Here is a 24267-nt window from a genome sequence, read left to right as displayed (position 1 = left end):
TGTTGTTCTTTTTAAGACTTGCCTTGGTCTTGGTGTCTCTTCACAGCAGTGGAAACCCTAACTAAGACAGAGACAATGGGGAACCAGATATGAATCGATTATTAGAGAATTCCAGGCAATTTGGGGCATGAGTAGGACACAGAACTTTCTAGCATTTGGAGAGGGTTAGGATGGGAGAGGTGAAGCTGGAGGGATGACTCCATGGTTAAGAACACTTACTGCTCCAGAAGAGATTCTGAGTTCAGTTCCCAGCACCCAGGTAAGGCAGCTCACCACCACCTTTGACTCCAGCTCCAGGGGATTAGACATCCTACGCACATGCCACAGAGAGAGAGAGAGAGAGAGAGAGAGAGAGAGAGAGAGAGAAGGGTTAGGCAGAGAGGAATATTGGAATATTCTGTCTGTAAAAGTCAGAGAGGCCTTTTCAGGAAGAGACACAAATTGGGAACTCACAAATTGTGAGTAGGAGTTCTCAGGGTGGAGGTAGAAGTTCATCCATTGAGTGATTCATCTGCATTTTTCAATTCAATTTTAGTTTTTGAGACAAGGTCTCATGTGGTCCATGTGTTATTAAAATTGTAGCATGTAAGGCTGGAGAGATAGGTCAGAGGTTAACCTGGGTCTTCCAGAGGACCCAGGTTCAGTTCCAAGACCCAACCTTCTGTAAGGTGGCTTACAACCTTCTGTAACTCTAGTTCCAGGGGATCTGCCACATTTTTCTGGCTTCCACAGGCATTGCACACATGATGCATAGACACATATGCATAAAAGATAAACCTTTATAAAACTGGCCCCACACAAAATAGATACATAGTCCCTTACCTAAGGTATAGCTGCAACTCATTCTTAGGACCTTGCATTCAAGGATGTGACACTCTCACAGCTTGATGAAATAAGTGATAGCCAGGAAAGGGTCTCTCAAGAAGGTGGGACCCAATGAGGTTATGAAGGGTGAATAGGAGTACAGTATCTACAGTAATAAGATGAAGCCAGATACACCAGAATGATGAAATATCAGGGACTCGTGTGTGTATGTATGTGTGTGTGTGTGTGTGTGTGTGTGTGTGTGTGTGTGTCTGATTCTAGGAAGTACAGTCCAGAAGAAGGGAAGTGGTGGCCAGGAGGCTGAATAGGTGGGTAGAGTCAGAACATACAGAGCAGGAGGGGCCTTGGCCCTACTTGGGGGTACCCAGATGAACAAGCCATTCCATCCACTCCTAGAGGAACCTGAGGCCCAGACTCAGTCTTGCTGGCTGGCCCTCTTGTTTGCAGCCAGGTCTGACTCTCTCCTCCGTGTGTGAGCTTGCCACACTTTTAAACTTTGCATCCTCAAGAGAAGACCAGGCCACCAGCAGCTGCTTGGGCACCCCAGAGACACCCGACACCCACTTACCGGTGAGCTCAGAGCCCAGCGGGATGAGGAAGGTGGTGGGAGGACCTGAATCTAAATCCTGAGATGATACTCAAGAGTCAGAGGACTCTGAAGGATGGGGACAGGGTCCAGGTCCTGAGGCCCCCTCCTGACCTTGGTGGGGCTTTTCATCTAGACTGGCTGGGACTTGGGCCTTGATCTTGAAGAGCCTATGCTCTCCAGAATGGAGGGAGGAGGTAGGGATGAAGAGGAGAACCCGGAGAGTGAGAGTCTGACAAGATAGGCCAGGGAGCTGAGAAAGGGAAGGTCCAGGTGGAATATTCCCTTCCTAGACTCAGGGGATGGGGAACCATAGAAGGTATAGGACATGGAGGATGTGGGGGTCAGCCCAGGAGTATATCAGGACAGACTGAGGGGTCACGAGAGAGGAGGGTGAGGGCTGAGCCCAATCAGGGGGATAGAGGCAGGATTTGTCGAGATGAGATCTAGGGGCTCTGGGACCATCTCTGAGGTGCCGTTCTCAGAGGACAGTGGAGCAGGACTGGGGGTGTGCTCTAATATGGAGACTTTGCTGGTCTATCCCTCTCTAGACAGCCCATGGAGGACCCTGTGGAGATTCAGCAGCCAGCACCCCTGGGGAGCCAGTACCTGCCCTGGGCAGTTCTTTTTCTTCTCTACTCTCTGATGGCAATTGTGTCTTACCTCCTGGACATGACCAGCTACAACCTATTGGCCCAAGCTGGAAGATCCCACCTTCCTGCCCCTCTGTCTACAGCCTGGTTTGGCCACCAACTCATAGCTGACATCATATTCCTGGGGCTCCTCCCACTCAGCCTCACCTGGACTCACACCTGCTGGCCCCTGGGCCTCACCTTCTGCCACCTGGACCCATGTCTGGCCTTCTTGACCTTCTGTGCCAGTGGCAGGCTGCTGACTCATGTGGCCGCTGACTGTTGTACCTCCTTGCTCAAACCATCCTGGGCACTTGGTCATCGTATAGTTCGTCAAGTAGTTGTCTGGGCCGGTGGGTTCTGGATCCTTCTGCTGGGCCTGGCTGGGAGAGCCCTGGGAACATTAAGGGACCAAACTGGCCACAATGACCCTTTCAATTGGACAATGACCCTGGAACCCTCCAGGCATGACCAGGACCCCCGGGCCTGGAACCCCATGCTGGATCAGTTAGTATTTGGGTTTGGGGTGCCACTGGGGGTACTGAGAGTCTTCCACAGCCTCGTGTGGGAGCAGCTGCAGCTGGCCAGGGTCTCAGGAAGGCCTCTGCTGCTCGGCCTGCCAGGGGCCACTACAGCCATGCTGTTCATCTGTTGGTTTCCCTTCCACCTTCTGCTGCTGTTGAGGTTCCTAGGTATGTGGGGGTCCAGACTGCAGTTGGGGGATGTCTGGGTATTGCTGAGACCACTGGGGCTCACTCTGCTGGGATCAGCTAGCTTCTTCAATCCACGGCTGTATGTGTGTGGGGATGCAGAAATCCAGAGAAGGCTGGGACGGGCCTTGTGGTTCCCTGGAAGGGAAGGAGACAAGGAGGCAGAGGAACCCCAGGCACTGGGGATGGGGGCTGAGAGGCCCTGCAGCAGCCTGAGGGAGCAGGGCACAGTGTTGGGTGTGGGGTTTCTATCTTCTGAAAATGTGGGGTGGGCTGAAATGGAGGCACAGGTGATGGGAAGTGAGGTGGAGAAGGAGAGAGAGGTTTAGAAAAGAGAGACAGAGATACAGGGAGGAGAGAGAGGTGGGGAGAGAGGGGGTATATAGAGCATCCAGATAGAGCATCTGGTCCCCCAGGTTTGGAGTCACACAGAATGTGGCAGACAGAGGTCCTGACAGGGAACAGGGGGTGACAGACAGTGGGATTACAAGGTAGAGACAGAAACCAGGAGGTTCCATTGGGTATGTAAATAGAACTGGAGTGATGAGAGAATAGGGAGAGAGGGGCAGGTAGACTGGGAGATGACAGACCAGGTGACAGGGAGCTGGCTGCCTTGGTCTGGTGATGAGCAAGAGTACAGAGTCCCAGTCACCAGCCACCCTGCTGGCCCAGGGCTGAGCAGTTCCTGAAGCCTGATGCTGGGACGGTCAGTCCCAGGCAGTATTCATAAACCTGGATGCTTGCCCCACTAGAGAGACCTGCCAGCTTTGGGTCTCTCGGGGACTGCTCTCTGGCTCAGTGTCAACTATCTTCTGGGTATTTTGAAATCCCCAAGTGCCTTCTAATTGTACCTCCCCTTTGGGGATGGAACCCAAGGCTTTGAGCCTATCAGGGGAGAGTTTGAGCCACACCCCAGCCTCTCAAATGTGCTCTCCTCTTATGCCACCTCTTAATTCCAAAGGTGAACTCCACCTGTCTCTGAGTGGTTACTCCCTCTTACCCCACCCCCCTTTTTTAGACAAGGGCTCATTCTGTAGCCCAGGCTGCCCTCAAACACATGGCGATCCTTCTGCCTCAGGGCCCCATCCAGTGGGATGACCAGCCTGTACCACTCCCATCACACACATGGACAAATCCTAAGAAACTGTAAGCAAGCCCCCAATTAAATACTCCATTTCACGAGATGCCTTGGTCGTGGTGTCTTGTAGCAATGGAATAGTAACTTAGGTGTCTTTGTTTTGTTTGCCACTGTGTATAGCAGAGCAGCTGTCCTTTGCCGTTCCAAAGGGTCTCCTGTGTGCGCCTTCCATCTTGGCGTAGAGGTGCTAGGATCATAGCCTCATGCTTCTGATCCTGGCTTCCTGTGGGTTTTGGAATGTCAGATCCAGGCCCTCATTTTACCCAGCAAGTACTTTTAACTCCTGAGCCACATCCTCATGGCCCAAAATAATTTTTTTGAGATTTATTTACTTAAAAGTTGTTTTCTGCATATGGGTGTTTTCCCTGCATGTATGTCTGTGCACCACACGCGTGCAGTGCCCACTGAGGCACTGGATTCCCCTGAAACAGAAGGGTTGCAGTGCCCACTGAGGCACTGGATCCCCTGAAACAGAAGGGTTGCAAGTGCCCACTGAGGCACTGGATTCCCTGAAACAGAAGGGTTGCAGTGCCCACTGAGGCACTGGATCCCCCTGAAACAGAAGGGTTGCAGTGCCCACTGAGGCACTGGATTCCCTGAAACAGAAGGGTTGCAGTGCCCACTGAGGCACTGGATCCCCTGAAACAGAAGGGTTGCAAGCTGGGGTGTGTTTGCTAGGCATCCAGCCCAGGCCCTTTGCTCTTAACCACTAGCCATCTTTCCAGCCCTAAAATTGTTTCTTAATTCTAACTCTGCCTCACACTGGCTTGGTGCTGAAGAATCCTTGCCGCTTTTGCAGAGGACCTGAATTTCAAGTTTCTGAGCATCCATGGCTGGCAGTTTGCAGCTCCAGGGAATCTGAAACCCTCTTCTGGGTTCCATGAACACCTCTCCACACGCATACATGTACATTCACACATTTACACACACACACATACACCCCCCCACACACACACACCACACACACCATATACACATACACCATACACACACACACACACACATACACACACACACACCACATACATGTAATTTAAAAGTAAAATAAAATCCAGGGGTGGTGGCTCACCCCTTTATTCTAGTAGGGACAGGCAGATTTCTGTTCTGTGACTTTGAGGCCTGTCTGGTCTTATATAGTGAGTTCCAGCTAATCTGACTCAGAAATAAGTCGCTTAACTAAATTATAATCTTTTGAGCACATAATATAATCCTGGCACACAACAAATATTTACTTTAAAAAATAAGCATAGTTATAGTGAAAAAAAAAAAAGTCCCATCTCTGAGTGGAGGTCTCTGAAAGAACTTCCCAGGCAGCAGAGCTTCCCCTTCGAAGCAAGCAGCTTCCTCTGGATAAGGAGTGGCCTCAGAACCCCAGCTGCCCATTCATAGCACCCTGGGGAATGTTCAGAGCAGAATCGATGCTCCGTGCCACCCCAAACCCAGTGATGGGAATTGACAAAGCCCTCACTGGCCCTCCACAGAGCCGGCCTGAGACACATCCATCTCTGCTAGACTGCGGTTGAGAAAATGCCAAGTTGATAGCTCCCTGAGGACTCAGAAACCTCATAAATGGTCAAGCCCTGGGGGAAGGACGGATGTGGAGGACGCAAAGGTTGACTTGGTTGTGCGGTTGAAAAACCGCTGGCAGCCAAGCCCACCTGGGGAGTTAAGGGGGGGGGTGAGGAAGGAATGCTCCGGAAGCTTTCAATGGAGGACTTGCAAAATAGAGGTTGCAAAGGACTCCTTTGCCCTCTCGGAGCACAGCAGGTGAAAAGCCGTTGGGGTGTGGCTGCTCAACCGTTTTTTGAGTTATGGAGTTAAGGGTATAGCAGAGAGGCCTGGTGGGGGCCCTTGTGGGCAGGGAGGTGCAGGGAGAGGCCACTCTACTTACAGGAGGTGGATGCCTGAAATACCTGGGAGAGAGCTCAGGCAGGAAGCTCGGTCGCCTGCCAATTCAATCCCTGTTGCCATTTAGAATCTGAGAAAATAGTCCGACATCGCCACCATGCGGCTATTTCTGGTTTTGCGTACAAGGAGTCCTTGCATTGAGGACAAAGGGTGCTGCTACTGGCTCTGATCAACAGAGGGCGCGACCGCTAGCTCAGTTTGGTTTCAATTTGCTTGTAACCCACTAAAATTGCACGGATCTGAACTAAACGGATTTACAAATCTATTGGTGATTGGAAATTTCTAGTCCTTGTCCCGAAGACCCAGAGCATACAAATGAATTTTCTTGGGCAGATGTGTCCCTCAGGGCATTCGCTTGGGGAGGTTGGAGGAGGCAGGAAGGTGATGGAGTGCGCTGCTAACAGATCCCCTCTATTTTGGGGTTCTGGACACTTCTATCAGAAAGGGATTTGATGGCAGGTGATAGCGGTTGAATAGGAGTTTGCTAAGACAAGAAAAAAAAAAGGGAAGAAATATTAGCATTTTTAAAGATAACCAGGGAAGGAGTCTGCTCAGACTCTTTACACAGTCACAACATCTGCCCACACCTTTGATCTCTGGCAATCCTTAGTGTGGATTTCTTTTAAACAGGTTTTCACCTTTGATGGGTAGGAGTGCTCAGAGAGACAAGTCCTGAGCAAGCTGTTTAGTGCCAGAGGGAGAACTGTGGACCCTGGAAGTTCTTCTCTGTGCCCTGGCACTCACAGCTGAAATGCCCCTTAAATACTCATGTGACTTAAAGATTCTTACACATTCTTCAAAACCCACTTCTACCTCAGACTCAGGGGTTCAAGCTCCAGCACTCCTCCCTTCAGACTCCAGCACTTCTCCCACAGACATAGGACTCTAAGCCCAACCCTCCTCCCACAGACTCAGAGATCCAAGGCCCAGCCTCCTCCCACAGACTTGGAGGTCCAGCCCAGCCTCCTCCCACAGATTTCGAGATCCAAAAGACCCAGCCTCCTTTCTCAGACTCAGAGGTCCAGGACCCAACCTCCTCCCTCAGACTTGGAGGGACAGGTCCCCAAGCCTCCTCCCAGGGGCCAGGTCTCTACTTTTCACCTTCCTGCCGAGATCCATGGTTGTGTGCCGTCCATGGACCTATGAGGAACAGAGTTGCGGGGAGCAGAGCTTACTTAGGGAGCAGGGAGCCTTGGTCTGATACTGTTACATTTATTGGATCTCAGAGGCCAGCGCAATGGTAGAGCAGGTGGGGGCCAAGCTGGTGGACTGGGGTGCCATGCCTTCTTACTGCTGTGCCTAGAGCAGAGATAGAAGTACGCTGTAGACACATGGCAGCTCAAGACAGAAAAAGCCCCGAGGCCAAATAAAGAGAGACAGGTGACACAGCCCTTCCATCCCCACCTCCCCCTCACCTTGTTGAAGAAGTAGATGGAGGCTAGGATGGTGAACACGGCCATGGCCAAGGTCACATTCTGGGGGAGGAGGTCAGGAGTCAGCTCCCTCCCCTCCCTACCCCACCCCTACCCAGTCCCTTCACCTGTCCTCACTTCCTGCAAGTTCATAGCCATGGGTCCTAACCACACAGCACTTGACCTCCCTCACCGGGACCTCTGAGTCAGACAGGAAAGAAGCTCTAAGAATGGGAGGGGGTTGTCGGGGAGACCAGAATGGTGACCATGGTAACCAGGGAAGGGCATTTTGGGTAGAAGAGATATTCACACTGGGGATTGGAGGGAAGGGGCTGTGGGTGTGTAACGTCACTCGTGGTACCTAAATCCAGCATTGAGACCTATGAGATTGGAGAGTATGGACCTGGATCTCCACACTGGGTTCTCTTTTCTTCCCTAGAGTGTGCTGGGGAGCCATGGGAGAGTTGTGAGCAGGAAAGGAACAGATTGGCTCTGGTATCTTGAGGCAGGAGAATGACTGAGGTGTAAAGAAGGGGTCCAGTGGTACAGGCAAAATGGCATCCTTGTGTCTGCCAGATGCAAGGGTAGGAAATAACAGTCAGGACTTAGCCTGGAATTTGGTCCCCAGCTTGTGAAGATGGCAGAGTGTTCATCATGGTGTGAAGCATGGTGGCGGTGGGTGGCAGCTTCTGACCTCTGGACCGCAGGGACAGCAAGACACTTGGACTCAGACCACCCAGTATTCTCTGTAGGCTCCTAACTCTTTCCTCTCTATACCTTTCAAATGACTTTCCAGGTTGTTACAGGTACAGGGGGATGGGGGAGATACACACGTGTGGGGAACTGCCTCTATCCCCCACTAGTGGGTACCTGCTGTGCACAGAGGAATGCACCACCGGAGGGACTTAGCTCTTTGCAGTGATACCTCGGGCTGGGCACTGAGAGGAGGACACACATGGTGAGAAGCCACCTGGGGTGATGTCTGTGTGGGCTTAATCCCAGCTCCGACACCTGCCAGTGGAGTGACCTTCGGTGAGTCACAAAGATGTCTTCACCATTTTTTTTTTCAATAACACCCCCAGTAAAGGAGTTCGAGGATGGCTCAGTGGGTAAGTACTTAAGCATGAGGACCTGAGTTTGATTCCCTAGCACACCTATAAAAAGCCAGGCCTGGTGCTTGTGCCAGCCACCTCGGCAATAGGAGGTAGAGACAGGAAAAATCCCTGGGGCTTATTGGCCAAGTTAGTGAACTCCAGGTTCAGTGAGAATGATCAGAATAGGTGAGAAGCAATCAAACAAGACATTTGACATTGACCTCTGACCTCTACATAGAGGAAAATTTGTCTTTGTAGTGCAGGTGTTTCTCCAGTCCAGGATGGGAAGACAGCTCAAGAGGCTCACAAAACTCAAGACATTTTTCAAGATTCACCCATTATAGAAGAAGCAGGTGGTGCTGGAGAGAAGACTTTTTCTAAAAAAAATATTTATTAATTCATTATGTATATACAGCATTCTGTCTGCATGTATGCCTGCAGAACAGAAGAGGGCACCAGATCTCATGGTTTTCCCTTTAGATGGTTGTGAGCCACCATGTGGTTGCTGGAAATTGAACTCAGGACCTCTGGAAGAGCAGCTGGTGCTCTTAACCTCTGAGCCATCTATCTCTCTGGCCTCCAAGAGATAATTCTCTCTCTTTTTTTTTTTTTCGAGACAGGATTTCTCTCTGTAGTCCTGGCTTTCCTGGAACTCACTCTGTAGACAAGGCTGGCCTCAAACTCAGGAATCCACCTGCCTCTGCCTCCCAAGTGCTGGGATTAAAGGCGTGCGACACCATCACCTCACCCAAGAGAGAATTCTTAAATGGAGCTGCCTTTAGATGCACAGAGGACCCCAGCAACACATCTACCTTCCTTGCATCATCTGTCTAGAACTTTCCGGTGCAGCAGCTGCTTTTGAGTCACAATCCCGTGAGTGACCCCAATAAACTAACTGGTTCACCATGCTGGACTTGGAGTAATTTCTTGGGTTAGCAACACTGCTGTTCTTTCTGGATTGGAGTTCAAAGTCATCTTCAGCTACAGAGTACATAGAGAGTTCAAAGGCAGCCTGAGACAACAAGACCCTGTTACTAAGTGAATAAAACAATAAATAGAATAAAGATGAAGGGCAGTTGAGAGAGTTCAGTGGGTAGCCTGTTGACAAGCCTAATAACCTGAGTTAATGTCACCGAACTCACATGGTAGAGGAACAGAGCTGACAAGTCCTCCTCTGACCTCTGCATGTGCACTGTGGCATTTGGGTGCCCCCACTTCACAAGTGTAATACATTTTTTTTTTCATGAAGAAAAAGAATAAACACACAGGGCTGGAGAGATGGCTTAGCAGTTGAGAGCACTAACTGCTCTTCCAGAGGTCCTGAGTTCAATTCTCAGTATGGTGGCTCACAACCATCTGTAATGGGATCTGATGCCCTTTTCTGGTGTGTCTGAAGACAGCTACAGTGTACTCATGTAAAATAAATAAATAAATAAATAATAAATAAAATAGAACACACATATATTCATAAAGAGAGAGGCAGGGACACAAGATTATTTCACCCAATTGTGATGTGACAACTGAGGGAAGGTGGCACAGCTGGCTTTGAAAATGGAGTTGTGGAAAGCAGCTCCAAGAGGCAGGAAGGGATGGGGTTCCACTTTACAGCTGGTAGTGGAAGTGTGACTTGAGGACATCTTGATTTCCAGCCAGTCACACAAATTGTGGACCTAGAACCCCCAGGGCAGCTTAGGTGATCATGCATCCTCTGCCACTGCTTGGTCAATTGTTACTGCAGCAGGGAGCAAAGATCCCAGGAGATGAGTATGCTACCACCTGGGGGCTAAGGGATGCAGGATTTGGTTCCCACTCCAGTTTGTTCTTTGGGATTAACAGATTTTTTTTTTTTTTTGAAACAGGGTCTTACACTATGTAACCCTGGCTGTCCATACCCCAAGCTGGCCCTGTACTCACAGATCCACCTAGTCTCCTGAGTGTTAGGATTAAAGGCAGGTCTGGTTGGAATTAGCAGAATCTTTGCAGCCATGGTAACACATGGCTGTTATCTGAGCATTTGGGAAGCTGAAGTTAGAGTGTTGGGAGTTCTCGCCAGCCCAGGCTACAGAGTGAGTTCAGGGCTAGCCTGGGCAATGTAGTTCAATTCTGTCTACAACCTTTAAGAAGGGGGATGGGAGTTGTAGCACTTGCTCAGCATGTGTTTAAGTGCTAGTAGTATTAAACAAGACCCGGCTGCTTTGGGCTGCCTTTGCTGTTTCCAGAACTCATACAGTGGCTTACCACCATGTATAGCACCAGTTCCAGAGGATCTGGCACCCTCTTCTGGCCTCCACGGACACTCCATGCACATACATACAAACGCATAAAATAAAAATAAAATCATGGTTGGACGTCCTGAAGCACACTTTTAACCCCAGCACTTGCAAGGCTGTGAATTCACTCTGTGAATTTGAGGGCATCCTGGTCTACATAGTGAGTTCTAGGACAGCTACGGCTACATAGTGGGACCTTGTCTCAAATCATCAAAAAAAAAAAAAAAAAATTCTCAAGAAGTAAACAGATAGATTCCCTCCCAAGCTAAGCCCTCCCAACTCTTAAAGTCCATGAACAATGACAACTGTCTTAAGATGTTCAGCTTGGGGCTAGGGAGGTGGCTCATTGACATGTTTGCCCCACAAGTAAGTTGGGGACTGAGTTCAGCTCCCCAACACCCTTGTGAAAGATCTTGGCATGGCAGCTTGTAATCACAATCTTAGAGCTTGTTGAAGTTGAGACAGGAGGATTCCTGGAGCTTGGTCTATTCTGAATCAGCAAGCTCCAAGTTAAGTGAGAGACCCTGTCTCAAAATAGACTGTTTGAAAAAGATACCGACATCTGGCCTCCACACACATAAATCACTAAATTTTAGGGTCACGTATTATATGATCATCAATACAACTTCATAACAGTCCCTCTCTGCAAACGGGTTGTCTTAAGAGCTTAATGCACTTTGAACTCGTCTGAGTTCCAGTAACTTGCCTAATACTACACACCTTGTAGTGGTGAGACCATTGAACCTGCTTTGACTACTGGCTTGGGTATTTTGCTACAGGACCCTGTTGGCTTTAACCAGGTGTATGTAGTGTAGAAAGAAAGTGAAACCTTCAAGAAGTCGAAGGAGGCCTCAGAGAATCCTGACATTTTAGGAAAAACAGGAAACATGGAAAAGCCTGGGGATTAGGCAGGGGGTATCCCTGTAACTACCTCTCAGCTTTGCCATTTCCTAAATGTTTCCTCAGGCAAGTCAGTAATCCTGTTGTGCCTCAGTTTCCCTGTCAGCACAGTATAGATGCTGGTGGCCAAATGGACATCTCCTGGGGGGTCTGTGAAGACGAACTAGGTTAATCCCAGGCCGCCTCAGTGCTGGGGAGCATGCTGGGGCCTGTAGGGCTTGCAGGGGGCTGAGTCTGAGGCTAATGAGCAGGTGAGGCCACAGCACAGACGGAGGCTGAGCTCAGCGTCTGCTCTCCGTGGAAATGGCTGAGCCCGGGTCTCAGGGCCACACTGTTGGACCCTTGCTGCTGCTGCTGTTGCTGTTGCTGCCCCAGGCCCTGCCGGAGGGGCCCCTGCTATTTGTGGCTCTGGTGCGAATCCCCCCCACACCCCACCTGACCCACCCTCTACCTTCCAGTCCAGCCCTGATCTGGTTCTGCAACATCCCCAGGTGTTCCGACATGGCGACCGGGCCCCACTGGCCTCCTACCCCACAGATCCACACAAGGAAGCTGCTTCCACCTTGTGGCCTCGAGGCTTAGGCCAACTGACTAAGGTGAGGAGGGAGAGGGGGGTGAGAAAGAGGGCTAGGGGACAGGCGATGAGGGTCTGCTGAGGCCCCCTCTGTCCCCAGGAGGGGATCCGCCAGCAGCTGGAACTGGGCCGATTTCTGAGGAGGCGTTACAAGGCCTTCCTGAGCCCTGAGTACAGGCGAGAAGAGGTACTTTGTTGACCTTTGACCTCAGAGCCCCCTTTGGTCTTCACCTCTTTTTCGATCTCCATCTACTTGACCTGCACCCCCGTGGGCTTCTAAGTCAGTAGGGAATCCGCACTGACCCCTGACCTTCTCTCAAACTATCAGTCTTATCACTCACCCGACCTCAGCCTTTGTCTTGATTTCCAACCACCCCATCCTGACCTTCTGACCTTTGAACTTGATTCTGTCTTTGATCCTTGCTTTGCCCACCTGATGTTTCTTAGTGGGTGGTGTTTCTTCGTAAAGATCTGCACATGCTTGGCAAGCCCTCCATCACTGAGCACCACCCCCATTTCCAACCTCCAACCTTTGCTCTCTACTGTCATCATTTTGACCTTCCTTTTCTGTCTTCTCCCTTCCTTTGGCTGGTCCCTCTGAGGACTGTGTACTCAATTTTAGCTCCATGTTATTCAGTCCCCACCTTCTACATCTTGACCTCTTGATCTGATCTCAGCAGACTCCAGCAGTCCAACGCATCATTCAACTCTGACCTCTGACCTTTAATCCCAACTTCTAAAGTTACACATGAACTCACCTTTGAGTTTTGATCCTCAATGCCTACCCTTTGACTCCCTCTTCCTGACCTTTAACTTTACCTACTCCAAACTAAATCTGAAGCTTTTGATTTGGGACCCTGCTGACCCTTGGCCTGTCCACCCGCTCTGCTGCCCTCATCTACCCCAGGTATACATCCGCAGCACAGATTTTGACCGGACATTGGAGAGTGCACAAGCCAACCTGGCTGGGCTCTTCCCTGAGGCTGCCCCTGGAAGTCCTGAAACTGACTGGAAGCCCATTCCAGTGCATACAGTGCCTGTGTCTGAGGACAAGGTCAGGGGGCTTGATCTGGTGGGAGAGACAGAAGAATCTTGAGTTCAACATCATTCTGGAAACCTTAGTGGGACTTTCTCAAAATGAAAAGAACAGTTTAACAAGAGGAGTGGGATATAATTTAGGGGTGGACCTCCAGTTTAGAATCCTCTAGTGAGGAGGGGCTGGGAGTTTGGATTAGTGGTAAACTACCTACCTAGTGAGGAGCTGGGGGTGTGGTTTAGAGGTAGAGGGATCACCTAGCCTGTCCAAGATTCTGGGTTCTATAACCAGCACCACACATACAAAAAAAGGATGGAAATAAAGCCCAACACTGAGCTGGAGTGGGACAGAGGCAGCTCTAAGCCAGGTGGATCCATTTCTGGAAGCCTAGAACAGTTGAGATCAGCAAGGTTATCCCTGGTAGAGCTAGCTGTCCAGAGTTGGTAAGCTGCCACCCCTGCCCAGCACAGCTGGATACAGGGGAAACTGGGAGAGGCAAGGGCCAGAGACCCTGGTCCCATGGCTAACTGAGAGACCCCAGACTTGCTGCTGCCTTCTCTGAGCCTCAGTTTCCCCCAGTTGCTGAGGTTCCCCATGCGCAGCTGTCCTCGATACCATGAGCTGTTGCGGGAGTCCACAGAGGCAGCTGACTACCAGGAGGCCCTGGAGGGCTGGACGGTGAGTGCTGGTGTGGGCTGGTGTACCTGCGTGCCAAGCAACGATTGGTAGGCTCATCTAGCCCTGTATCTCCACGCAGGACTTCCTGACCCGCCTGGGCAACTTCACCGGGCTGTCCCTGGTTGGAGAGCCACTCCGCAGAGCATGGAAAGTTCTGGATACCTTGATCTGCCAGGTGAGTCCTTTTCTCACCTCTCTCATCTGGGGATTTCAAATCTGCACTCGTCCTAGCTGTTTCATCAGGGCAAGAGATTTAGCCCTGTGTACCCTGGTTTCCCCATCTGCATGGTGGGGATAGTGACAGGCTGGTAAGATGGTGGCATAGCATATATATATATACATATATCCTTTCCTGGTATCATTTCATTGGATCTTTCTAGAAAACCGAATGTCAGATCCCAAGGCATCTCTGGTCCCAAAGGGCTTGGTAAGGACTCTGGTCTTGTACTTGCTCTGGCTCATACTGTGGTGAGCTGATCTTTGAGGGGTTTGAATGAGGGCCAGGGTCTGGAGGGTTGGCTGTCAGTAAGGTGCTTGCCACACAAGCATGAGGAATTTGGATCGCTAGTACCTACATGAAAAAGCTGGGTGCAGCAGCTCACACCTAAATCCTGCTGATGAGGCTTTGACAGGAAAATCCTGGGGATCAGTGGCCAGCCAACCTCATCTGCTTGCTGAGTTCCAGGCCAGTGAGGCTCTCCAACAAACTAGGTGGGCCAGGCTTGAAGAACATCTGCAGATAACCTCTAACCTAGGTGTACACACACACACACACATCAAAACAAATGGGAGGGGGGTGACCAAGGACTCCCTCTCGAGACCCTTTCTCTCTCCCTCCTCAGCGTGCCCATGGTCTTGATCTCCCATCCTGGGCCTCCCCAGATGTCTTGAGGACTCTGTCACAGATTTCTGCTCTGGATATCAGGGCACATGTGGGCCCACCCCGAGCAGCAGAAAAAGCCCAGCTGACAGGCGGTAAGGTGTGGGACCTATGGGTTTGGGGGAGCCGTTCTTCAGGTGCAAAGGGGGGATCTAAACAGTCTATTCCTGTCCCTCAGGGATTCTGCTGGATGCCATCCTCAGCAACTTCTCACGGGCCCAGCGCCTGGGGCTGCCCCTCAAGATGGTCATGTACTCAGCTGTGAGTCCTTGGGGAGGGCAGGCAGTGCTACATGAATGACAGGGGTGGCGGTGAGACCGTAGTGCCTATATAATCTCAGTCCACTGCCTTGGCTCAACCTTATCTCCTACAGTACTTAGACTGCAGCATTAGAAACACAGTACAGATGAGGGAGGGGGTCAAAGGAGCACAGACTTTTAGTCCTGCAAGGACTGACTGTTGAATGGGAACTGCCCAGCCATAATTTGCATGTCTGGCCAATCATTATAGAATGCCTATGGTGTGAATGGGAGTGGTCTGGGGTTACTTCTAACTGGAGACAATCTAGGTGCTGGTGTCCTGATTTAGCCTCCATCCCTGGAAATTCTCTTCAGCATGACAGCACCCTGCTGGCCCTCCAGGGAGCCCTGGGCCTCTACGATGGGAACACCCCACCTTACGCTGCCTGCATGGCCTTTGAATTCCGGGGGAGCTCCAGGGAACCAGAGGAGGAAGATGGAGAGTGAGGATGGCTGATAGCTGGGTATTGGGTGGATGGGCTCTCCTTAGAATGGGGACTAGTGACGCTACTGTCCTTTGCACCTCCAGGAATGTCACCATCTCTCTCATCTACCGCAATGATACCTCCCGCCCACCCCTGCCACTCAGGGTCCCTGGGTGCCCAGCTCCCTGTCCACTTGGGCGCTTCCAGCAGCTGACTGCTCCAGCCCGGCCTCCAGCTCACGGGGCCCCCTGCCATGGTTCTTATGAGCCTGCCAGCCCCCCAGGTGACAGCCCTCTGCGCAGGGGTGGGAATGGGGAGTTCCTAAGGCCTGGGATTCACAACCCCCATGTTCTTCCTGCAGCCACGGTGCCCCTGCTGGCCGGAGCTGTGGCTGTGCTGGCTGTGCTAAGCCTGGGGCTTGGCCTTCTGGCCTGGAGACCCAGCTGCCTGCGGGCCCTGGGAGGGGCTGTGTGAAGGGGGGGGATAGATACAAAAGCACCCCCCTGAGCTGACACTGGATCCCAACACGTGTGCTCACTTGCTGCTCTGGCTTGTCACTTACTGTGCTCATGCGCGCGTGGGGATCAAGGCTGGGCGGGCCCTATGCATTATGCTTGGACACTGCAATCAGGTGCTGTACATACAGGTGTCAGGGCTCACAATAAGCATGTGTGCCGGTGGGAACCTATAGCCCAGCTGAGAGCACAGAGGACTGAATTGCCTTAAGCAACTCTACCCCTGGTATTACTTCTTATGGTAGCAGAACAGATGGAGACAGGGAATCTCCCAGGGCACTGTCTAAGGTAACCAATCTTCTGTAAGCTCCACACTTACCTCTGTTAAGCCCTCCCTGAAGTGGAGGGCTTACCTCCTACTAAGGAGCAGGCACTGTGTCATTGCCATCACCTGGAGCCCCATGCCCATTGTCTTGTGTTCACATCATTCCCCAGAGTCCCCCAGCCAGCACTGGGAAAGCCAATAGGTGTTCCCTGTTTTGAGAGGTTTCCTATCTGGGGGAGGAAGACCTAAGACCCTAAGGAAGCTAAGGAGCATACCCTGGAATCCAAGTACAGCTTGAACTAGAGGGTCTGATTTACAAGAACCAAAATAAACCCAAATCAAATGTGGGCTCAAGGTAGGGGACAAGGCCAGCCAGTGGCTGTGACTGGCTCCTACCAGCCCACCTTTCCTCACCAGACCGCTGGAGTATCCTCTGGAAACAGGCCAAAGGTGGGCAAGTGCGCCTATGCCTCACCTGCCCCGGACCCAACTCATCACCCAGATTCTACCCACGCCGGAACCGAATCAAACCACACACCCCACAGAGGGCAATGAACCAGCCATTTAATAGAAACTCACGAAGGCAGAAGTTCCAGGGCTGCCCACCTCGCCCCTCCATTAAATCCAGACCTGCATTGGCCAGGGGCCATCTGTGCAGCCAGGGAGACCAGACCCAGCTGGAAGGTGCTTCAAAAGGGAAGGGGATGGTTAAAAGAAAACGGGGACAGGGTCTTCAAAACAAAATCTTTACAAAGGGGCGTTCTCCTCTCCCCAAAACCAAAGTGTCACATAAGCTCAAAATAAAATATAAAGTAAAAATGCTGCATTAGAAAAGTTTGCAATGTTAAGCCTTTACAATAGGGAGACTGGCCCTAAAGTGTCAAAACATCCAGTAAAAGTCCATGGAAGTGTGGCCTATACCTAAAATACTATGTAAGTGTTGCATTGAAAAAGTAAAAAATTCAAGATGGCCTGTATGTAGTGCTTTGGGGCCCATGTGGAGGCAGAGGGGTGGGGACCCTGTTGTGGCAAACATCTTAGCATGGCCTCAAGCTCCAACTCAAAGGGATTAATTCCAGGGCCATAAGCACCCCAGATTCACAACCAATAGCCACCTGTGGCTCACTTTCCATACGGACTGTGTGGCTAGAACATGCACACTCCTCTTTGGGGCCACTGAGCTTGGCATTAAGTGCTGTAGGGTGGGAATATGGGGAAGGTGCTCGCCAAGCTGCTCCCTAGTCGCCTGGGTTACAGGCAGCCTCTGCAATTCATCTTCCCACCTTCAACCCTGGAGTGTAAGTGTTCTCTTGAAGTCAGTCCACAATCAGTCCATGATGCACTGGTTGCTCTTCCCCACAGGCCTGGTCGGAGTAAGGGGGTGGTGGGGGCTGCTCCTCAGTCAGCCCATAGTTGGGGTGGCCACGACTGCGCTTGGCTTCTTTGATGTACAGTTCTAGGAGTACCTTGGTGGGCTGCCTGTCTACTTGCTCCCGGGGTACACCGTGGCTGAGCAGCCAGCCTAGGAGGTCCTTACGAGTTGGGTTGGGCCCCAACATGAGCTTGGTGCGGCCTGGATGGCTCTGGCGCCAGAGCAGGCCCACATCAGCAATAGTCTGGATTTCCATCACCGCCTCCAATACCGTCATGCCACGCACCAGCAGGCTGACCAGTGAAAGCCGCAGCTCAGAGGGCGCTGCTGTGAGCAGGCGCCGCTGCAGGCCTTGAGTGAAGGCCACATCCTCTGGGGCCAGGTCCACAGGCCCTTCTGGGTCAAGGTAGATCCACTCAATCATGCCCAGCTCACGCACTAGCTGGATGCCTTCCTCCATGGTGGTCCAGGGCCTGAAGGGTAACTCAGTGGCCTCAAAATGCAGGGAGGATTCCCAGCGCTGACGCCAGGCCTGCAGCAGCCAGCTCAGTAGAGTCTGGCAGCCAGCCCCCCTCAGGGCCTTGCAGCGGTAGTTAAAGATGGCATCATGGGTGAGGTCACCTAGCAGCCCCAGCTCCCCAGAATTCAGGGACAGGGCAGGGCCTCCCTGATCATACACCCGCAGGATCCAGGTGACCATGAGCTCATTGGGGTTCTGCTTGAAACGCCGTGAGATAGCCAACAGCTCCGTGTATGTGTAGTAGCGGTCCCCCCGGCCTATCTGGGTGGGCACCAGCACTCTCTCTGCCATGGCACTCACAGTCTCAAGGTAAGAGTAGCAAGAAGGCTAGAAGCAATACTGTGGCAGAGGCTGCAAAAAGACATAGGGCAAGCTGGTAGGTGACAAAGGGCTACACTCCCACCCAGCATCCCCCCAGACTCCTAGATGTCAAAGGTGCTGGAGGCACAACATGTCACCATGGTAGTCAGAGCCCAGTGCTATATATATCATGGGGGTTCCCAAGAGCGGTATGACAAGATGTCTCATAACAATCTGGTCCAACTTCTTCAACCACTCTTGTGTAAACTAAGTCCACGTGACTAGCATTAGACTCCTACTCCAGACAGTCCTTCTGCTCTTACCTGACGGGAAGTAGGCTGTTTGCAGCAACCACCTATAGGCAGGAAGGAGAGGGGACAGAGATTGGCAAGGGACATGAAGACCATGGCACCCCCCTATTCATTCTTCCTTGTAGTCAGGACCCCTCAGACCCACAGGTGTCAAAGGTCCTGGGGGGCACCATGTCCTCAGGATGATCAGAGCCCAGTGCTGGACATCAAAGGGGTCCCCAAGTATACACACTAGCAGCACAGAGTCTAAACAGAGCTGTCCCTACTTTAGACAGCCCTTCTGCTTACCCGAAGGGAAGCCTGGTTGTCTGAAGGAACTGCCTCTGTCTGTTGTCAGGGAGAAGAGAAAGAGGCTGGTGAGACTCATGAAGACCACAGCTTCTCCATCCACTCACTCCTTTTGTAGCCAGGGCCCCTCAGACCCCAGGGTGTCAAAGGTCCCTGGGGGCACCACGTCCTCAGGATGATCAGAGCCCAGTGCTGGACATCAAAGGGGTCCCCAAGCATACACACTAGCAGCACAGAGTCTAAAGAGAGCTGTTTGTACTAGCAGGATTAATACCTTTACCCTACTTTAGACAGGCCTTCTGCTCACCTGGAGGGAAGCCTGGTGTCCAAAGGAACAGCCTCTGTCTGTTGGCAGGAAGGAGGGGAGAAAGAGGCTGGTGAGACTCATGAAGACCACAGCTTCTCCATCCCACTCCCTTTGTAGCCAGGGCCCCTCAGACCCCAGGGTGTCAAAGGTCCCTGGGGGCACCATGTCCTCAGGATGATCAGAGCCCAGTGCTGAACATCAGAGGGGTCCTGGTAATACCAATACCCTCCCTTTCTAAGGTCCTAGGGCCACTTGAAGTCTCAAGGCAGGGACAGTGTAGCACAATGTTCAGAAATCCAGCCAAGAGAATGGCTAACACTTGGTTTCAGAGAATCCAGGCCCCTTAGAGGCCTGTAACACTTCACCATGACTTGCTTACAACAGTCAATGCGGGCAAAGTTGGCCCTTATTCCCAAGATGCTTCTTCCTCCCAAGGAAGAAGATTTCTGATACAGTGTACCTCCCCCTCCCATCTTACTCACTTATTTTTGAATGTAGTCCAGGCTGGATGTGAACTCAGGATCCTCCTGCCTCAGCCACCTGGAATGTTGGGATTACAGGCAGGTGCCATAATTATTCCTCAACTGTCCATACTGACCTGCATGCTGTAGACTGAGGTTGCTGTGTTCTTGGGAATGTGGGGCAAATGAGACAGAGGCTGGTCTTGGCCTCATGGCTCAGCCCTAGGACTGTATGGAATTTCCAGGGTATAGTGAACATGTCCCTAAGTGGCTTCTGTCCCCAACAGTTCCAGGCCTGTTTCCCCCTAAACCAACTCTTCAACCTGCCTGAGTTTGAGGCCAGCATCACTGTTCTACCCTGCAAGTTGGGGAAGTAATGACTTTGCATTCTGCAGAGAAGAAATGATACCTGCCTAAGACCCTGGTGAGATGTGGTTATCTCATTTCCTTCAAATACCACCCCCTTCTCCTCCACAAGGCTGGCCTTGAACCCTATAACAGTTGATTAAATCCAAATTATAGAAAGTAACTGAAAAGGAAGATACACTATTCTGCTATGCGCACCATTATTTAGCAGCCATAAGCCTCCATTTTGTATAGAAATGAGCTGTCTAAAGATGCAGCCACACAATTAATAATGAAAATTCAGCTCCAGCAACACTCACAGACCCATATAACCAGTGGTTGTGGGGTGGACAATAGGTAAATTTCTATCCTGCCTGTTCCATTCTGAGGACACAGCCTGCAAGCACCAGGTCTTCCTCTCCAGCTCCCAGTACTCTTTTCAGTTCACATCTTTGCCCAGTCTAGAGACTCATGTGTTCAGCGCTATGCAGGACACTTTGTTACTAGCCAAGCCCAGTATGGTCAGATATAAAACATCTTGTGGTCAACAGCGGAGCCATTGTTTCCCTTGTTCCCAAGAAATAAGGAGACATTCTCTTAGAGCTGAGAACTTGTTCTTTTTTAGATAACACACACGCCTGTTTTCTGATAAGTCTCATTATTTTAATAATGGTACCTATGTAAATTCAAGGTTTTTTTTTTTTTTAAAGTATCATTTTTTTTTTTGGTACAAATTATTTGCTAGGCCCTAAGCGATGCTCAAAGGTACATTGCCTTCAATCCACAAATCCAGTGGGTAGGCACTAATGCTGATGTTTTGTTCCCTCTACTGAGTTGAAAATTTGGTCCTTTCTGCACCTTACCCAGTCCTTACCCTTAGAAGGCAGAAAATACTGCCACCCTCTGTATGTAACTGTGCAGAGGATTTAGGCGCCTGCCCTTGATGTGTCTGCTCCATTCAGCACCCAGGTTTATTGAGGCGGCTTATTGACTGGTATGGAGTTATGAACAGCAGGTCTGGGATCTTTATCAACACCTGACTGATCCCATTTAAGAGTTTTAATATGTAATATCCTATAATTGCTGATTCATTAAATCCAGCTTATAGAAAGTAACTGAAAAGGAAGGTACACTATTTTAGGTGTGGATAGACTAAAAAGTAAAGGTTCTCACCACAGTAAGATGATGATGGATGGCTACTTGGCTTCAAGATACACCTGTAAATACCGAAAGGACTTGGTGAGAATTATGTGTGTGGGCAGCCCACAGGTGCAGAACATCAAATTTAGAGGTCCTCAGACCTCCAGGTGTCAAAGGTCCTGGAGGGGCACCGTGTCCTCAAGGATGTTTGGAGCCCAGTGCTAAACATCATAGGAGCCTCAGGCCTTCTGCAATGTCAAGGCTACTTGCCTTCAGGGATGGTGGCCAAGCTAACACAATACAAAAGACTGATAAACACAAAATCCAGTAGATGTTCCAACTTCCCCAGTCCAATAGGTCCACAGAGATTCCCTATGGACATGATGTTCCCCTGTCTTAGCTGTATCTGCTCGTAACCTTGAAAAACAAACCTGCAAAGACACACATCCTTCTGAGGAACCTGGTGGGAGAATTAAGGAGGGGTCCTATGGAGCAAAATACAAACTAGCAAAACCCTGTTGAGATGTAAGATATATATATCTAAAGATATAGACCTACATAGATCTATACATTTATCTATACACCCATCTATCGATCTATCTGTCTATCTATCTACCTACCTATCTATCTATAAAAACAAGGCCCAGTGTCTTCGAACTCAGCCAGATTTGAACCACCCCGTGAAAGCCATCTGGGAGATGACTTAGCAAGGAACACAAAGAGAATAGTAGGATCCCAGGAGGAAAGAGTCTAATCAAGTATGATAATGGCACTGACCAGTAGGCAGAAAAAGACTGGTTTAGAGGCGAGTGTGTGGTTAAAATATTTTGGGCGAAATATGTAATTTACTTGAGTAGCTGGGACGAAATGCTTGTACCATCAGGCCCAATAACAAAACCATTAGGTATCTTGTAGCCACTGTATTAGTATTCTTGCAGGTGAACAAAGGCCTGGCTCCCTTTTCTCCTCGTCTACTCCTACCTGCTGCTCCGAAGCAATCCAGTCCTCCACGTGCACTCACTTCCGCCTTGGTAACTCCGTATCGTGTATCTGCCCCTACACCCCATCCTCCTCCAGCCCTCATGTGTTCTAGGTTGCACAAAATTGCCAAAATCCCACACGGGGGAGGGGCAGTGGTAGAGATTTCCTACGGAGAGAACCTGCAGGTAGCACGGGGCTGTCATTGAGAGGGAAGATTCTATGTCACACACCCCCCTCCCTGTCACCTAAAAAACGGGAAGATGGCGGACAAGACCCGCGACGTGAGCAGCAGAAATGGCGTAGCCCGGCTAAGGCAAGACAAAGGAAGGCCTGTCCCGAGCATCCCAAGCTCCATAAACCTGGCGAAAGGCATCGTCCCGAAAGTACCCGCATCCGCCCCTTCGAGAGACACCCCGGTTCCAACCCGAGCGCGCCCGCGGCCCCAAGCAGCGCCCTTGAGCCCGTCCGCGCGACAAGTACACCCGTGACCAGGCCACGGATGCCTCGGGACACGCGCTTCCCAGGGCGCAAAGCAGCACCACAGACTGGGAGGCACCGAGGCCAATACAACACCGTGGAAAAACTCACCAAGACGGCTATCACCCCGCACGCGACCGCCACAGGCGCGTGCCACCGGCCGCGTGTCCTGCTTTATAGCGCGCGCCGCCTGTCAGTCACGCCCACCGCGCTCGCAAGGCCCCGCCTCCAGCAGACCTTAGGCCCCGCCCTGAGGTGGCCTACACTTACGCCTGAGCCGGAAATCCCGCTTTCATGGTGGCAGAAAGAATAAACGTCTGTTGCCGTTAGAACAGTCCTGGTCAGGTGATAAGGTATGTTGTTTCCAAAGAGGATGAGAAGAATGAAGAAAATTATCTGAAAGGTTCTTCTGTTACTCTCGTCAGGCAGCTTTTAGACAGCTCCCAAGGAAGGGCGGGTCGAGAAGGTCCCCCCCCCCTGGGATGGGGGTGGGGCCAGAACCGGAAGTTCCCGGACTTGCCTTCGCGGCGGGGTGGTTTAGTCCTTGCTGCAGAAGCTGGGTCACGCTTAAAGGGCTCACCCAGCAGTGGTCACAGCTGTAGCGCGGGAGGCAGGACCAGCACAGACTGGCAGACTTTTAGGGCAACTGTGGGTGTGGTGTAGTTAGAGGACTGTGTTCTGTGATGTGCGGGCCCCGAGCGGGCACGCTAGGGCGGAAAGGCGGAGATTCCCTGTACCAGAAGGAGGGCAGGTTGGATCTGGACCCCTGGGTGTGAAGGAGGGTGGATGGTGTCTCGACCCTTGTGAGGAGGTGAAGCTGGAGCGCTGGACTGCTGGGTCTGAGGAAGGAGGCAGAGGTCTTGGGGATAAAGGGTCAGGGTTCTGAATTCTTGGATGGGCTGGAGATGGGTCCTTAGCCACAAAATTAATAGAACATTAAAAAAAAAAGTCTGTACCTTATACTAGTTCTCCTTTTCTTCTTCAATTTGCCCTCCAAATAGTCTTTCCATGTTACACTCTTTAAGCTATAGATTCCTTAATGTGACCTGAGTATTCTTTGTTTATCTGGCCCTCTGCTCATTAGGGCACTTTCTCATTCCATTGAGGAGACTGGCCTTGGAACCTAGTGGTCTGTAGTAAAGGCAAAGATTCTTCGCTTAGGTAAATGAGTTTCCATTATTGCTCCGGCTCACAACCAGAGGAAAGTCAATGGTTTCATGAGACAAGCTCTCTCTCTCTCTATAGAACAGGCTGGACTTGAACTCGGAGATCGTCCTGTCTCCCTCCATGCTTGGCTTCTGTTACCACATTGTTGGTTAATATGGTCAACTTGACCAAATCTGCTATCACCTAGGAAACAACCTTGTGGAGAGTTATGTAGGTTAGGTTAGCCTCTGACCATGCACAGATTATCTTGCTTAGATTAGTTGACCTGGGAACGCCCAGGGAACCATGGGCTGAATAAATGGAGAAAGCTGAGCACACGTGTAAATGTCCCTCTCACTGCAGATGCAAGGTGACCAGCTGCTTCCTCAGGCTCCTGCCTCCTTGATCCCCACCCTATCTTTCCATGTGATGAACTGCACTTTGAACTGTAAACTTGTCCCCTTAAGTGGCT

General features: G+C 51.0%; 3 protein-coding genes, 1 long non-coding RNA gene and 5 other non-coding genes across 21 annotated transcripts; 2 read left to right on the top strand and 7 right to left on the bottom strand.

Annotated features, from left to right (window-relative positions):
- Nucleotides 1-1135: 1135 nt before the first annotated feature.
- Nucleotides 1136-4831, top strand: LOC116102115 (formyl peptide receptor-related sequence 4-like). The gene is made up of 2 exons (XM_031386364.1): nt 1136-1395; nt 1963-4831. Exon 2 carries the CDS (start codon nt 1970-1972, stop codon nt 3080-3082), a length of 1113 nt encoding a protein of 370 aa, XP_031242224.1. The 5' UTR covers nt 1136-1395; nt 1963-1969; the 3' UTR covers nt 3083-4831.
- On the bottom strand, nt 2877-7484 carry LOC116102117. Of its 2 annotated transcripts, XR_004123007.1 has the most exons (5): nt 7350-7484; nt 7215-7274; nt 6975-7098; nt 5783-6283; nt 2877-2891 (listed from the first exon to the last, which is right to left on the bottom strand). It is a non-coding gene; the product is annotated as an uncharacterized LOC116102117 (long non-coding RNA). The 2 variants fall into 2 exon arrangements; XR_004123008.1 differs by lacking the exon at nt 2877-2891 and having other exon boundaries at nt 6040-6283; nt 6901-7098; nt 7350-7483.
- Nucleotides 7485-7514: 30 nt separating this feature from the next.
- Acp4 (acid phosphatase 4) lies at nt 7515-17006 on the top strand. 8 transcript variants are annotated; one of them, XM_031386359.1, is made up of 11 exons: nt 7515-8243; nt 11967-12071; nt 12150-12236; nt 12957-13103; nt 13665-13763; nt 13843-13938; nt 14606-14738; nt 14822-14904; nt 15258-15385; nt 15472-15650; nt 16565-17006. In XM_031386359.1, exons 5-11 carry the CDS (start codon nt 13680-13682, stop codon nt 16975-16977), a joined length of 1116 nt encoding a protein of 371 aa, XP_031242219.1. In that variant the 5' UTR covers nt 7515-8243; nt 11967-12071; nt 12150-12236; nt 12957-13103; nt 13665-13679; the 3' UTR covers nt 16978-17006. The 8 variants fall into 8 exon arrangements, with proteins under 8 accessions (XP_031242219.1, XP_031242217.1, XP_031242216.1 ...); XM_031386357.1 differs by adding an exon at nt 16131-16170 and having other exon boundaries at nt 12150-13103; nt 16565-16735; XM_031386356.1 differs by adding an exon at nt 16128-16170 and having other exon boundaries at nt 12150-13103; nt 16565-16735.
- On the bottom strand, nt 16692-22846 carry LOC116102116 (Friend virus susceptibility protein 1-like). 5 transcript variants are annotated; one of them, XM_031386368.1, is made up of 8 exons: nt 22761-22846; nt 22173-22338; nt 21225-21268; nt 19728-19785; nt 19246-19283; nt 18939-18977; nt 18663-18694; nt 16692-18390 (listed from the first exon to the last, which is right to left on the bottom strand). In XM_031386368.1, exon 8 carries the CDS (start codon nt 18328-18330, stop codon nt 17464-17466), a length of 867 nt encoding a protein of 288 aa, XP_031242228.1. In that variant the 5' UTR covers nt 18331-18390; nt 18663-18694; nt 18939-18977; nt 19246-19283; nt 19728-19785; nt 21225-21268; nt 22173-22338; nt 22761-22846; the 3' UTR covers nt 16692-17463. The 5 variants fall into 5 exon arrangements, with proteins under 5 accessions (XP_031242228.1, XP_031242225.1, XP_031242229.1 ...); XM_031386365.1 differs by having other exon boundaries at nt 22173-22351; nt 22761-22837; XM_031386369.1 differs by lacking the exon at nt 22173-22338 and having other exon boundaries at nt 22761-22845.
- Nucleotides 18447-18539, bottom strand: LOC116104399. Its single transcript, XR_004123891.1, has one exon. It is a non-coding gene; the product is annotated as a small nucleolar RNA SNORD88 (small nucleolar RNA).
- LOC116104395 lies at nt 18779-18868 on the bottom strand. Its single transcript, XR_004123887.1, has one exon. It is a non-coding gene; the product is annotated as a small nucleolar RNA SNORD88 (small nucleolar RNA).
- Nucleotides 19060-19149, bottom strand: LOC116104397. The gene has a single exon (XR_004123889.1). It is a non-coding gene; the product is annotated as a small nucleolar RNA SNORD88 (small nucleolar RNA).
- Nucleotides 19366-19455, bottom strand: LOC116104396. The gene has a single exon (XR_004123888.1). It is a non-coding gene; the product is annotated as a small nucleolar RNA SNORD88 (small nucleolar RNA).
- LOC116104398 lies at nt 21341-21431 on the bottom strand. The gene has a single exon (XR_004123890.1). It is a non-coding gene; the product is annotated as a small nucleolar RNA SNORD88 (small nucleolar RNA).
- Nucleotides 22847-24267: the final 1421 nt, after the last annotated feature.

The sequence above is a fragment of the Mastomys coucha genome, unplaced genomic scaffold (genome assembly GCF_008632895.1).
Source record: "Mastomys coucha isolate ucsf_1 unplaced genomic scaffold, UCSF_Mcou_1 pScaffold21, whole genome shotgun sequence".
In the NCBI taxonomy this organism is placed as follows: domain Eukaryota; kingdom Metazoa; phylum Chordata; class Mammalia; order Rodentia; family Muridae; genus Mastomys; species Mastomys coucha.
This window is presented reverse-complemented; position numbering and strand designations above follow the sequence as displayed.

Bases quoted from the DNA above. Each gene is read 5' to 3' on its own strand.
- LOC116102115 (XM_031386364.1), top strand. From the start codon at position 1,970: ATGGAGGACCCTGTGGAGATTCAGCAGCCAGCACCCCTGGGGAGCCAG.
- Acp4 (XM_031386355.1), top strand. From the start codon at position 12,798: ATGAACTCACCTTTGAGTTTTGATCCTCAATGCCTACCCTTTGACTCC. The intron at 13,764-13,842 runs GTGAGTGCTGGT...ATCTCCACGCAG, and splicing joins AGGCCCTGGAGGGCTGGACG to GACTTCCTGACCCGCCTGGG. The intron at 15,651-16,564 runs GTGACAGCCCTC...TTTCCTCACCAG, and splicing joins TGAGCCTGCCAGCCCCCCAG to ACCGCTGGAGTATCCTCTGG.
- LOC116102116 (XM_031386368.1), bottom strand. From the start codon at position 18,330: ATGGCAGAGAGAGTGCTGGTGCCCACCCAGATAGGCCGGGGGGACCGC.